At 38.2% G+C, this 14,194-nt stretch overlaps 1 protein-coding gene across 2 annotated transcripts; it reads right to left on the bottom strand.

Moving 5' to 3' along the window:
* Positions 1-1,845: 1,845 nt before the first annotated feature.
* mrs2 (magnesium transporter MRS2) lies at positions 1,846-13,912 on the bottom strand. 2 transcript variants are annotated; one of them, XM_017700429.2, is made up of 11 exons: positions 13,279-13,912; positions 12,688-12,764; positions 9,944-9,980; positions 9,737-9,849; positions 9,320-9,493; positions 8,337-8,467; positions 7,966-8,082; positions 5,128-5,280; positions 4,557-4,674; positions 4,167-4,280; positions 1,846-2,793 (listed from the first exon to the last, which is right to left on the bottom strand). In XM_017700429.2, exons 1-11 carry the CDS (start codon positions 13,469-13,471, stop codon positions 2,722-2,724), a joined length of 1,299 nt encoding a protein of 432 aa, XP_017555918.1. In that variant the 5' UTR covers positions 13,472-13,912; the 3' UTR covers positions 1,846-2,721. The 2 variants fall into 2 exon arrangements, with proteins under 2 accessions (XP_017555918.1, XP_017555919.1); XM_017700430.2 differs by lacking the exon at positions 9,320-9,493.
* Between the last annotated feature and the right edge of the window lie 282 nt (positions 13,913-14,194).

The raw sequence follows: 14,194 nt of genomic DNA, 5'->3' as shown, positions 1-14,194 counted from the left end.
ATATCAAGAAAAACCAACATTTCCTGGCTTTCTTTTTTTTTTAATAAGAGAGTGTGATGTAGCTTGTAAACACTGTTTAAGTTTCAAAACGTACTGTTCCCTCCCCAGTCCACAAAAACAAGCCAAAACTTAGCTGCAAAAAAGCCCATTTAGAATTCATTGTTTTTATGTTGTCTCAAAAAAGTGTATTTAAATAAATCCATATATAAAAAAAGATAACACACACTGCTTTTTGAATGAGGCACAATTCAGGCCATTCAATCAGAACAAATGTAATTTACATATATCTGTTCAAAAAGCACTTCATAAAGGAATCTCAGGAGAAAAAATGCCTCTTTAAAAATTAAAAATACAATAAATATCAATAGAAATAAATAACCCAAATACAACAAGATAATGACACAGATTATAGATTATTTTTATAATTTTCCCCCTGAGGTCTAGCTATATTATTTGTGTGGTTTTATTTATTTAAAGTACTCATAATACATTTTTACACAATCATTTTCCTTCCTCTCCTTGTCCCTTAGAATTAAACAGGCTGTTTTTGTTACTGTGTTTAAGACTGATATATGTAAATGAGCTCTGTTCTGTTTGGCTGCTCTGTATTTGTGCCTCATTTAAAAAGCACTCAGCTGAAACACTTTTAAACTTCAGTGTGAAATGTGTATGTGTGGGGAGGAGGGCACTAAACAGCTGTAGGCTGAATAGGTGGACATATGTAAATATGCTAGCTTTTGTGACATCACAGAAACAATTAAGTCAAAAAAGGCTGTTTTTGTAGCTTAACTTCTGTATTAGGACTAGTCAAGAGAGCTCTGACAATGTTTACGTATTACTTCAAACACCTTTATTTATAAAAAGTGAAGGCTTTCCATGATATGGGCCCTTTAACTTAAGCTTGTCAGATATTTGCTTATGTAATTCAAATAAAAGCCATGCACAGAGAAGTATCTCCATTGACATTTTTTGAAGGTGCAAAAATATTAACTATAGGATAAAGCCAAAAATAAGAGTAACATTTCTCACCCTAGCTTCAGCCAATGTAGTAACATAGTATTATTCTACAGTTGTGTCACTGATGGACACAGCACGCTTCCTGTCCAGGCTTAGATAATGCCTTTACATTAATTGTGAGGATGAAAAATGAATACCGTAAACCTCATACTCAACCTAAACAATTCAAGTCTTAACCCAAGTTTGCTGTTTGCAAAGCCACAGCACGAAACAAGACCTGTATTCATGGGGTTATGTGTCCCTCTGCTGGGCAAACTCTGCATTACAAATTCTCAGGCCCTGTTTATGAAGTTTGCCAGAGTAAGAGTGGTCTAGTATAAAACCCCTCTCTTATCTCTAGATCAGTACTCCTACTCTGAGAAGCTTTAGAAATACAGGCCCAGGACTGCCCAGCCAAAACATTAACATTTTAAAAATCATTTAGGGTTCTTAATCAAATCAAATCAAATTTATTTGTATAGCGCTTTTTACAACAGATGTCACAAAGCAGCTTTACAGAATTTCGGAAAAGATAACAGGAGTGTAAGAATGTACAAAACCCCCCCGGTGGGCAAGCCAGGGGCAACAGTGGCAAGGAAAAACTCCCTCAGAACTGAGGAAGAAACCTTGGGAGGAACCAGGCTCACCAGGGGGGACCCATCCTCCTCTGGTCAAACTACCTACAAGTGATTATACTACTAATATTAATAGCAGTAGGCTTGGCTGATATGTACAGTTGAGTATCGTCTGCATAACAATGAAAAGTTTACGCCATGGTTACTTAGAACTGTGCCTAATGGTAACATGTATAGTTATTATTCATACAGCACTGTTCAAAAGCAGAGTCAGTGTAAATTCAAATATTTTATTTTTAAAACTATGTAGCCATTAGCATGGGTCTTCCATTCTATAGTATATATACACAGAAGCAGCTGAGCATGACAACAGATGATGCAACATGTCTCAATGTGAATAAGAGGTAAGCACTGTGTGTCTCTAATATCACAGTCATGATCATGACAGAGTGAGTAGCACAGAACACACTAGGAGATCTGTCAAGCAAACTCAGTGTGACAAATGTAACATTAAAAATCGATACCTGCTTAGTCACCCATACAGTAAACAAAACAGACACACAAACAAATGAAGAGGTGATTCACGTTGTCTTCTAAATGTGTATAATGTGCCATATATTGTTTGAATAATTTAGTGGTATACCAGAAATGTCAAGTACAATATGATGCAGTAAGGAGCAGTGTTGATTTTAAGGTTTCGAGTAGCATCATAAATATTACTACAAAACTAAAGTTGTGTCTATGAAGGAACCATTTCTCTCAACCTCAACATTTAAAGCTTAGCCTGTTGCCTTTTAAATGAAACGTTAGTGCTTAAAACATTTCATTTGGTGTTCCCATTATTTTTGCTTTTCCCATATTAGCATAAAATCACCCTCAAACAACACATTTACTGAAGCAAAATGTACTGTTAACAGAAAGTTCCCAGAAAAAGGAGCGAGAGAGAGTGAAAGAGAGAGCGAGAAAGAGTGAGAGAGCGAGAGAGAGAACGAGAGAGAGAACGAGAGAGAGAGCGAGAGAGAGAGCGAGAGAGAGAACGAGAGAGAGAACGAGAGAGAGAGAGCGAGAGAGAGAGCGAGAGAGAGAGAGAGAGAGAGAGAGAGAGAGAGAGAGAGAGAGAGAGAGAGAGAGCGATGCTGTGGTCACACTATCATCTTACTCCAGGTTTTATCTCTGTCCCTTTTAAGGTGCCGATCTGGTTTTTCCTCCAAACAGGTGGGATCTGTGAGAGAAAGATAATGAAGTCTGTATTACGGTGACTTTGAAAAGCAGAAGGACAAAGGCAGTATTTGAATGAGAAAATAATGTTAAGTCTTCTTCATTTTATGGCAGCTTTGTATTTCATATCAGAATAACATGACAAACTCAATACCTACACTGCCATTCAGAATTTCTGACAACCTTCAAAAATGTTCATTGCAGCTGCATTAAAAATGACTAAAAGCAAAATAGTCGAGAGGTACATTCATTTAAAGTCATTTTAAATGGACGCCAACCATTAATTTTACTTGAGTCCCACATACGAACTTTGGGAAAGGGAAAAATTATTAATCATGCAGATGTAGTAAGAGAACAGGTAAAACTTAATGCATTAAAAAAAACTATAAAAATGAATAACTATAAAAATGGCAGGGGTATAGACAAAAAACCCCCAAAAAACAGATGTACCTGATAACATATCTACACAACAAGTGGCATGCCCACTCAGGGGTCCAGGTTTTTCTATGCTCCTTAAACCAGGTTCATTTGAGAGTGTGCCAAAAAGCTCATATTTTTGTGGAAATTTGAGTAGTTTTAATTTTTGGGAACTTTATGTTCATGCAGTTTTGGTGTGTTAAACAATTACCCAGTTTAGTGCTCATCTATCCCTTTCAACTTGGGTACATTGCTCATCTTTGACCCTGTTTCTCCTGATGTGTAAAATAATTATACAGCTCCTTATCTTATCCACTAACTCACGAAATGTGTTTTTGGTCTTTGCAGCACTCTGTTATTTACCTCATAATGCCTTATTATGACTCTTTGTAAGTGATAAATGAAAATAATTAGAAATCTGCCACAAACAATGAGAAGGATGGAAAAAAGATAATCTACAATGGCAATTTGTATACATCAATGGGATTTTGAGTACATTTATTCTTCAAAAAATAAAAAATTGCTTCCATTTGCATGCCTGCAAGCTATTTGAAAGGCTTAGTGGAAGAATCTTCCACTCATTAAATCACAGACGAGCACTAAACATTTCTGTAAAGAAACTGGACTCTGACATCAACTTAGACCAAAATAGAGGCCTCTGGCAACAAACACTACAGGAGGGCTCGGCCAAAAAAATAAGGGGTATAATTATGTAGAAAGGAGCTTTTAAAACAACACAAAGTATGGTGATTAATATTTTGCCAGGCTACCAGACTCAGGAAAATTTATTGGGATATATTGCTTCATGTATTCTGTCAAAGTCTGGGACACTTTACAGTAAAATCTGATTGAATGAGTGTACCAGGAGAGATCTGGAAATATTCTGTTTTGAGTAATAGTTTCAGATGCCTTGCAGTGTGCTCTCTCTGGTGTAGAATATAAGCTGCATTCTGTATTTACTGGAGGTGGAGATGTGGGCTCTAAATGTCGCCCCAAGAAGGACAGCAAACGTCTCCAGATAAGGCCACTGCCTAGGAACATAAATCCAGTCACCAACCAAAATACACGTGGATCCTACACATACAAACACAGACAGATACAAGGAAACTTGTCACATTCAGTGTCCATGAACAACCCAAAAACTCAAAAGATACAACTATTGTAATGGTTTAAACTATGGCCACTGTATTAGTAAAAAGAGGAATTAAGCTGAGCTACATACTGGACCAGACTGAAAACAAAGACTTATAATCTACTGACTACATGAGATATCATCTGGTAGGTCACATAGAGCAAGCATGGATCAAACTAATATATGTAACTTTTTATACCATCAAAGGATGTACTCACTTCTTCAAAGGAAGACTCCAAATTCATGCCAAAGGCCACACCCATCAGGCCAAATAAGGACAGGGAGAAGGTTCCCATTGTGAGCTGGAGGTTCAGGCGCATCATCACATTTCGATGACTAGTGCAAATTCAGAAATAGAGAGACAATAATAGGGTCTGCTATCTCACTGTGGAATCAGAGCTAAATGTCAGAACTATGCAGATGCCTCCCCCCCAAACATCTCTATAGTGCTAGCAGTAGTTTCAATTGACAATGGACAGGTAAATGAAGTACAGAGACTATACAGCATTTCTGTTAACTGATAGGCATCCATACTTAGTGGCTAAGATGGAATAGGTCAACAAAGACACTTTCGTCTTTGGCTAAAAAAATTCAAAACATTCAAAAATACATTGTTCTTGCTGCCAATTTACCATAACAACCACAAAAAACATCCCGTCTACAGTAACTGCATAACAAGAAATCATTGCTCAAAACACCCTGAGTTCTGGTTATTTTCATAAGTTTCATTACTGATTTGCAAGTGGCATTTGCATGTTATGGTAAATGACATTTATATATTGCAGGTACCTGTCCAGATTGATGAAGATGACACTCTCCGAGTCGTCAATGAGCCCCTTCAGCTCCCGTGTTTTATTTCCAAGTTCCTCAGCCTGCATAAAATAATTCTCCAGGAGCAACTCCATCTCGTGAGCATGATCTATGCCTAAACTGCTCTGCTCACTGCCTCCACACATTATAAAATTCAGACAGACAGAAATCGATTGAAAAAATTTTAAAAAAGAAAGAAATAATAAAAGCAATAAAAAAAGTATATCAGGGCTCCAAATAACATTTTTTTCTACAACCATTTAATCTGTATTGACCACCATTTTTTTAAGCGAGCCAATACACCATCTATCACTTCTAAACAGGGCACTAAGTTTACACCAATCACCAGCATTAGGTTGATATCAGAAGAAAATGCTGGAACTAATACTGGAAAGACAAAAAATAAATAAATAAAATCTGATCCAGTCCTCTAACAAATCTATCCTGAAATAGCAAACACTTGCACTGTGTGATGTGATGTTGGTTGTGTGTTTCTTTGTGAGGGGTAACAGTCTCAGAGTAGTTTAAGCATGATAGCCTACTAGTCTTCTAGTAGTCATCAAGCCAGATAGTCATCTTAAGTGAAGTATTTCATTAAAGTAGCTCATTTTAAAACTTTGTAGCTTATTAGTAGAAAATACTGGATAAGTACAGATATCAGACAATGCTCATGGATTCAGTACTGAAAAGAAAAAGTGGTATTGTGTGACCTCTAGTTGTTTCATCTTATTTTGCCCCTCTTTGTTGTCTCTATTTCAGTTCTGGCAAGAATTTTATCTCTTATGGTAGAACAAAACAACAGAAGCCATATTGCCCCCAGCACATCCTGTATCTTATTAAGCGATTGCCCTGTCACTAGCTTAGCAGCAGTTTAGTCTCAGTTTAGCACTGGTAACTTTAGGTGTTTAACATGCAGCTGCACATTAAATTAAACTTGATTTCTCTGTCAAAACAAGCACAATTCTACCTAATCACCAATAAACTTCCACAAAACTGGTGTGTACTGTGAAATTACACCATGATCAGCCTAAAAACAAAACAGTGCATAATAAGGTCATATTTTGCTATATAAAAGCTTTCAATTATTTATTTTATTTTTAATATAACAATCCAAACATCAAAACTGTCTTCCTTCAGTTAATTTACACTTAGCACAGAGCACACAATAACAGCTTTTTGTATTTCAGGCCTAACCTAGAACAGCAATGTAAATTAAACAAAGTCTATGCATGTCACTGAGCCTAACTGTGTACAGTGCTGTGTTTTTTATTTCTATCATGCTAGTCATAATTTAAAACGCATCAACTAACTTAAAGATGTTTCCATGGTGGGTATTTTTTAAAAATAATTAGCTGATATGAAGGTGAATGACACCGAGTCCGCCTGTAAAGTCAGGCGACCCTCCACACCTGTACCTGCTGACACCTCTCTTAAGGCCCAATTCAGCCGCAGAGCCACAATTCAACAGAAGCCACAAGCGCGCTCCTACTCTAAAAGGGCTTTCTACGCCTTAAAGAGCCACTTTGCTTGCCTCACCATCGGACTGCAAACAAGCTCACAGAGGGCAAACATAACTGTCGCTTGTGCAATATTCCACAACCTGACTGGGAGGAACCATGTGTAGCAGCACAGCTGTCTGACTTTAAAGCTGCACACTGACCCAATACTGAACATATTGTGGGCAACGCATTCTGTTTAGCTTCACAAACCATATTGAATTGACAATAAACTGGACTGGACTAAGAACACCTACACCCACTACAGAAAGGGCCAAAGTCGTCTCTAATTTTTGAGGTGCCTAAGGTCTTTCAACATCTGCTGGCCTATGCTCAGGATCTTCTATGAGTCTGTGGTGGCGAGTGCTATCCTCTATGCTGTTGCGTGCTGGGGAAGCAGGCTGAGGGTGGCAGACGCCAACAGACTCAACAAACTGATCCGTAAGGCCGGTGATGTTGAGGGTGTGGAGCTGGACGGAGAGGAGGATGCTGTCTAAGCTGCAGGCCATTATGGACAATGGCTCCCACCCAATCTATGACACAGTGATGCTCATTCAGTGCAAGACTCATTCTATCAAAATGCACCACAGAGCGCCACAGGAAGTCATTGTTACCTGTGGCCATCAAACTATAACTCCTCCCTCATTGTGTGATTCACAAAGTGTTGTTTATCTGTGCAATTCTCAATACCAAACTTTACTGTTCATATGTGTAATAATAATAATTACGTGTGCAAAAACTCAGATACAATAATTTGAACTGCTTTATACTAATTTAATAGTAGTTTAATATTTATCATAACAGTCACTGCCACTATACTGTATTCATAAGAACTTAAATCTTGTGTACTTATTGCAAATTTCTCTTTTTCTTTTGTTCTAAATGATTAAAGTGTTTATTCTTTTACATAAATGGATGCAACTATAACAACTGCATTTTCCCTCTGTGATAAATAAAGGATTCTGATTCTGATTCAGCCTGGCAAGTGCACTATTTATCTTCTCTTTCTGGTGTGGGAGTTGTCTGCTGCAGTATCCTTTGGACGTAATAGTAACAGCCAAAACAGGTCATCTTTAGCTTCTCTGAACAATACATTCTGACAAAGCCTAATCAAGACTACAATGATTAATGTTTCCTCTAGTTAAGTGTACTACCTCAAACATGCCATGAAGTCCACATAACATTTCAGCACAAGATGTAAGGGCCTAGTTATTGAATATTAAAATATCTGAGCTGAATACATGTTTCAATTACAAGAATTTTGCTTTAAATATAAAAAGTAATTCAATTAAAAAATGAGTATGACAAATTTTTCACCTACAACACACGGGGGTCGGTCCACTTGGTAAGACACAGCTCCTCAATCAACTCATCCTCATCCAAGATTTTCAACAGGCTGTCCTTAAATACTTTTATGTCAGTCTCCAGTTCAGAAAGGCTACAAGAGAATTCAATTGGTGTTAAAGGGGTTTTTAAGTTACATTTAAACAGCGAGCTCATATGTTTAAAATCAGAACCCAAATATGTATAAGTTACAAGTTCATGATCAGCTGTTGAAAAGCATATGTGATACTAATTCAAATGATCAGACTGTATGAGCTCACATGTGATTTGACAACTTGAACATATATTAGGTTTAGAGTATGAGGAAAAACATGTTTTATTACAAAGAGGTGGCAAGATTTGACCAACCTCTTACTGTTGAGTAGAAGCATGTGTAGTTTACTGCGGTCTGCTGACAGAAGCTTTGGGTCCACTAATGACTCCAGACAGTCCAGGATCTGAGGCTGAACTTCATTTAGCCTTGCCCGGAGTGTGTTTATCTGTACCAGAACACAAACACATTCTTCAGTCAGCACTTCTGAATTTTGAGAATTCTGAACAAAGGTGCCAACAATAAATTGACTGCTTCAAAATATCACTGTACAGTACGAAAATATTTTAAATTAAAAAAAAAAAAAAAAAAAAATACAATTTTATATATATATATATATATATATATATATATATATATATATATATATATATATATATATATATATATATATATATATATATATATATATATAAAAAAAAAAGATCAGTAAATATACAGTAACTGTGCATACATGCTCTCTATAGGGGACGACTTCACTTCATTTAGAAAATCAACAAAACACATAACTTAACCAGGGGTGCCCAAACTTTTGCGTTCAGTTGTATAAATGAAAATGAGATGATAATTCCCTTCTGACAAACTTTTCTATGAGATCTACTTGCTTGCTTATCAGTAGTGCTGCAACTAACACTCTTTTCTAATTTATTTACCTAATCTATTACTAATACTATTCAATTAATTGACTAATCAATCCATTATGCCTTCTGCTGTTTACTTTGCCCCATCACACTGTCATTCAAAGTCCTGTCTGTGCAACAGGTGAGTGTTTTTTCACGACGCATCCATAATGCATCCATATCAATCCTCACTTGCTATCTGTCAGAAAGACTGCACTTATCATGTGAACATTATCAAGTATTATATAGTGTTTTCATTTTACAAAAAAAATAATAATAATAATTTTTTCCTCACAAAGATCAGCATAACTAACAACTAATTGACTTAATCAACTAAACACTGCAGCACTACTTATCAGTGACCTATTCACTGAACTAAGATAGCAGATGTTCAGCTTTACCCTGTGCTGCAGAATGGCCTCCAAGGCTCTGAACTCAAAAGGTAGTGAGTAAGTGGCCAAGGCTCCATCCCCAGCTAACTGTGGCCCCAGCTCCAAAACCAGCCACTTCTCCAGACCCAGTCCACGAAAATCTAGCACCAGCAAACAGTCCGGAGTAACTACAGCTTTTAGGGACTGTCAACAAAAAAAAGACTTGTTTGGTTGAAGACGGGTAAGAGATGGTTTACAGTCAGTCATCTGACACGCTGGATGGTACAAAGTACTGAGAGAGAGAGATATATTCTACTGATTACCAACATTAGAAGTTGTTGCTACCCAAGAGTGCAGGTCTCTGTAAAATGATCTACTATTTCTCTTCATAAAACAATAATGATATGCATCATAAGCCAGCAAAACACATAAGAACACACTACATACCTCCATGCGAATAATGATCGTATTATTTCGTGATGTGATGCTGGTGAGGTGCTGGAATCTCAAGTCTCTTGCCTGCAAGCCAAGTTCCTGATAGAACTCTGTTTTCTTTTTCTCTGAGGAAAATGGACAAATGAGACACAACATGCCTTATGTCCAACAAAATCACTGCCACATTTCATCTGGGCATGCGTGAATGATGAAACTCACCAAATGAAGTGACATTCCCATCTGGCTCAAATTTCATCTGTTGAGCAAAACAGTCTTTAAGCACCAATGGATATATAATCTCTCAGGAGTTATACTGGAGTGGATTATATCTGGCTTTGTCTTTTTTTAATTAAAGAGCCCATATTGAACAAAACAGATGCCTCAAATAACATACAATAGTTGGATGTATAATATGTAAATGGGACTTACACTGCCCAGTCCATCCTGTGCATGTTAAGAAAATGAGCTGCCAAAACAGCTTGTTATGCATTCATTGCTTTTGTGATGTCACAAAAACCAATGTATTTACATACACTATATGGACAAAAGTATTGGGACACCTACATGTTACATCTACAGAATTTTTTATTTTACTCCAACCCATTCTAAATCCATAGGCATTAATATGGAGTTGGTCCCCCTCTGCTTTCCACAAGATTTTGAAGAGTGTCTGTGGGAATTTTTGCTTCTTCAAGAAGAGTGTTTGTGAAGTCAGACACAGATGTTGCACGAGATGGCCTGGCTCGCAAGCTCCATTCTAATTTATCCCAAAGGTGTGCAGTGGGGTTGAGGTCAGGGCTCTGTGTGGACGAGTCAGGTTCTTAATGTGGTCTGCCTCTTTGTTGCTGAGTAGCTGTGGTTCCTAAACACTTCCACATTTCAATTATACTGTTCACAGTTGATTGTGGAAAATCTATGAGGCAGACTGCATAACTGTGCTTAACTTCATACAACTGTGGCAATGGGACTGAATGAAAGACCTGAATTTAATGATTACGACATGTGTCCCAATACTTTTGTCTATATAATTTCTAAATATAAACTTTCTTGATATTATTATAATAATATTATATCAACCTATCCAGCCTTAATCAAATTTGTTCTGCGTAATCACAGTGAAGTTATAAGGAGTGTGTCCTTCCGGAGTGCTCTCTTAACAAAGCACAGCGCAGAGTGATCAGAACAGAGAAATATCAGTCTTAAAGGTACAGCATTAAAAACAGCCTCTCTGACACAAAGGATAAACAGGGGTAGCACAATGACCAGGTAAGAATGAATTATAACTTTCTGATACATAAAATCACTTCAGTGTTGTGAGTGGATGTACAACCCCAATTCCAATGAAGTTGGGATGTTGTGTAAAACATAAATAAAAACAGAATACGATGGATTGCAAATCCTTTTCAATCTATATTCAATTGAATACACTACAAAGACAAGATATTTAATGTTCAAATGGATAAACTTTATTGTTTTTTGCAAATATTCACTCATTTTGAATTTGATGCCTGCAACACATTCAAAAGAAGTTGGGACAGAGGCATATTTACCACTGTGTTACATCACCTTTCCTTTTCCTACTGTAACATGTGCAGAATGTGGCTTGGCATTGTCTTGCTGAAATAAGCAGGACGTCCCTGAAAAAGACGTTGCTTGGATGGCAGCATATGTTGCTCCAAAACCTGTATGTACCTTTCAGCATTAATGGTGCCTTCACAGATGTGCAAGTTACCCATGCCATGGGCACTAACACACCCCCACACCATCAGAGATGCTGGCTTTTGAACTTTGCACTGATAACAATCCGACAGTCCTTTTCCTCTTTGGCCCGGAGGACACGACGTCCATGATTTCCAAAAACAATTTGAAATGTGGACTCATCAGACCACAGGACACTTTTCCACTCAGTCCATCTCAGATGAGCTCGGGCCCAGAGAAGCCGGTGGCGTTTCTGGGTGTTGTTGATTTATGGCTTTCACTTTGCATGGCAGAGTTTTAACTTGCACTTGTAGATGGAGCGACGAACTGTTTTCACTGACAGTGGTTTTCTGAAGTGTTCCTGAGCCCATGTGGTAATATCCGTTACAGAATGATGTCGGTTTTTAATGCAGTGCCGCCTGAGGGATCGAAGGTCAGGGGCATTCAATGTTGATTTTCTGCCTTGCCGCTTACTTGCAGAGATTTCTCCAGATTCTCTGAATCTTTTGATGATATTATGGACTGTAGATGATGAAATCCCTAAATTCCTTGCAATTGCATGTTAAGAAACATTGTTCTTAAACTGTTGGACTATATGCTCACACAGTTGTTCACAAAGTGGTGAACCTCGCCCCATCCTTGCTTTTGAACGACTGAGCCTTTCAGGGACGCTCCCTTTATACCCAATCATGACACTCACCTGTTTCCAATTAACCTGTTCACCTGTGGAATGTTCATGTTGCAGGCATGAAATTCAAAATGAGTGAATATTTGCAAAAAACAATAAAGTTTATCCATTTGAACATTAAATATCTTGTCTTTGTAGTGTATTCAATTGAATATAGGTTGAAAAGGATTTGCAAATCATCGTATTCTGTTTTTATTTGTTTTACAGAACGTCCCAACTTCACTGGAATTGGGGTTGCAGGACCGAGGCCCTTTGATATCATTATCTGCATGGAGACAAGTTTTCAGATAAGCAGATTTACAGTGAGGCAATATATATAATTAGTGTAACAGGCTCAGATCTTGGTACTCTTCTGGTGTAGCAGAAAACCATGTGGGCCTAAATACACCATTGTTGGCATATCAACAAGGGTTTCTGAATTTACAGTTATTATGCAGTTTTGTTAACCTTTAAGTCATGTGTTTTGGGCAAAAACTTGTAATAGGCTTATGCAGGTAAGCTCAAGGGCAGAACAATATGATTTTGCTTCCCTGACCCCTGGACACCACCACCATCCCTAGACACTCTGTGAGCTTACCACAACGAATTCAGGGGCCACACTGGACAGCGCCGCTGCATGGGAAGCATCTGTAACTCTGCCACGACAGAAGAGAGCTGAAATGATTTTGAGAGGGGAAATTTTCATTTTTTTCAAATTTCATTTTGAGTGCACATTCAATATTATTTTACATTTGCTTTTCATTCTTCAGCAACAAAAAGAACACAGGACCTCATCACAACCAGGAACTATAAACTGCTTATAATGCCAAAAAGTACACGTATAGTATCACCGTATCACCCCACATAATATTCCTGTAGTACTGCATTTTAGTAATAAACAACACGTGTGTAATATTGTACAGCAAATGTGAGATCAGCTGACTGAATTTACTATTAAGTTACATTGCCAGTACGCGTGTGATATTTTCTTAATGGGATCTAAAGCTGTCTGACAGGAAACTAAGCGTCTTCGGTGGTAAATATTAAATCAATTCCCATTAGAAAGCAAACCCATCAGGTGTCAGCCTAAATGGTTCTGATGGTCTTTTTTTCCTCAGGGTGGTGGGTCATTCTCTCTATCACTGGTCATTGTATTTGTGTAGCCTGCGTTCAGAAGGGCAACACTTACAGCTGTGTTTGAGTGCCTCCCCCGGACCGACACCGCGGTGTTTTCCTCCCCACACTAGCGGTGAATGGCGAACAGACAGAGGGCGTGTGAAAGGTGATCTTGACCTCTTCAGCGTGAAAGTTCTCCGGGTCCAGCATCTCGTAGATACTGTCAGCGGACTCTCACGACACAAAAGCCTCACACACGCCTCCATTGTAGCCAAACAAGGAGACAACCCCTTAGTTTACTACATGTTAGAACTCCACAAGTTTCGAAGTCACTTATAAACGGGTTGTAATGAAAAACAAGCAAGTTTGCTTTAAGTTTGTCAGAGTTTTGGTTGTTGTATTTGTAACAGTAAACGGCGAGAGAGGCGAACAGATTGGCTGAACACTGTTTCCTGTGAGAAAGATGAGAAAGAGTGGGCTAAATGTCTTTAGCTCACGTGTTAGCTTGTATAATAACACAAAAAAGTGGTAGCGTTAGGTTAACGAGCGCCTTTATATACTGCTGCGGGTGACCCGCTCGGCTCTTTCCACGCGGTGTGTAAGGTGAAACTCTACTGAACACCATTCATCCGTCCTCAGCGCGAGTTTCTTCAGTTTCCAGAGAGAAAGTAGCGAATATTTTCCTGAGGACGCTGCTGAAGCTGACCAGCATGCACCGGGGCTCAGACAACCGTTTAACCCACTGACGCCCAACCAGAGCCGGATTAGAGGGCGGCAGAGGGCGCCCGCGAGCGAGGGCTCAGCGACTGGGGAGAGCGGAACAGCCAAAGAGTTAAAACAGATTTTAAACATTTGTTCAGGACCTTGATTCATTTTAGAAAGAATTTTAGAAGAATGTATTTCACTAAAAATGCATAGATTTTTTTTCTTGATTGGTTAGCATTATTGATGGAAGGAGTACTTTGAAGAACTAATGAATGAGGAAAACG

Source organism: Pygocentrus nattereri, chromosome 3, assembly GCF_015220715.1.
Source record: "Pygocentrus nattereri isolate fPygNat1 chromosome 3, fPygNat1.pri, whole genome shotgun sequence".
Classification (NCBI taxonomy): Eukaryota; Metazoa; Chordata; class Actinopteri; order Characiformes; family Serrasalmidae; genus Pygocentrus; species Pygocentrus nattereri.
The sequence above is the reverse complement of the archived record's forward strand: the minus strand, read 5'-3'. Positions and strand labels throughout refer to the sequence as shown.

Excerpts from the sequence above, each read along its gene's own strand:
- mrs2 (XM_017700429.2), bottom strand. The coding sequence starts at position 13,471 with ATGGAGGCGTGTGTGAGGCTTTTGTGTCGTGAGAGTCCGCTGACAGTA. Across the intron at positions 9,494-9,736 it reads CGATCATTATTCGCATGGAG|TCCCTAAAAGCTGTAGTTAC; the intron begins GTATGTAGTGTG and ends TTTTGTTGACAG. Across the intron at positions 4,675-5,127 it reads ATCTTCATCAATCTGGACAG|TCATCGAAATGTGATGATGC; the intron begins GTACCTGCAATA and ends AATTTGCACTAG.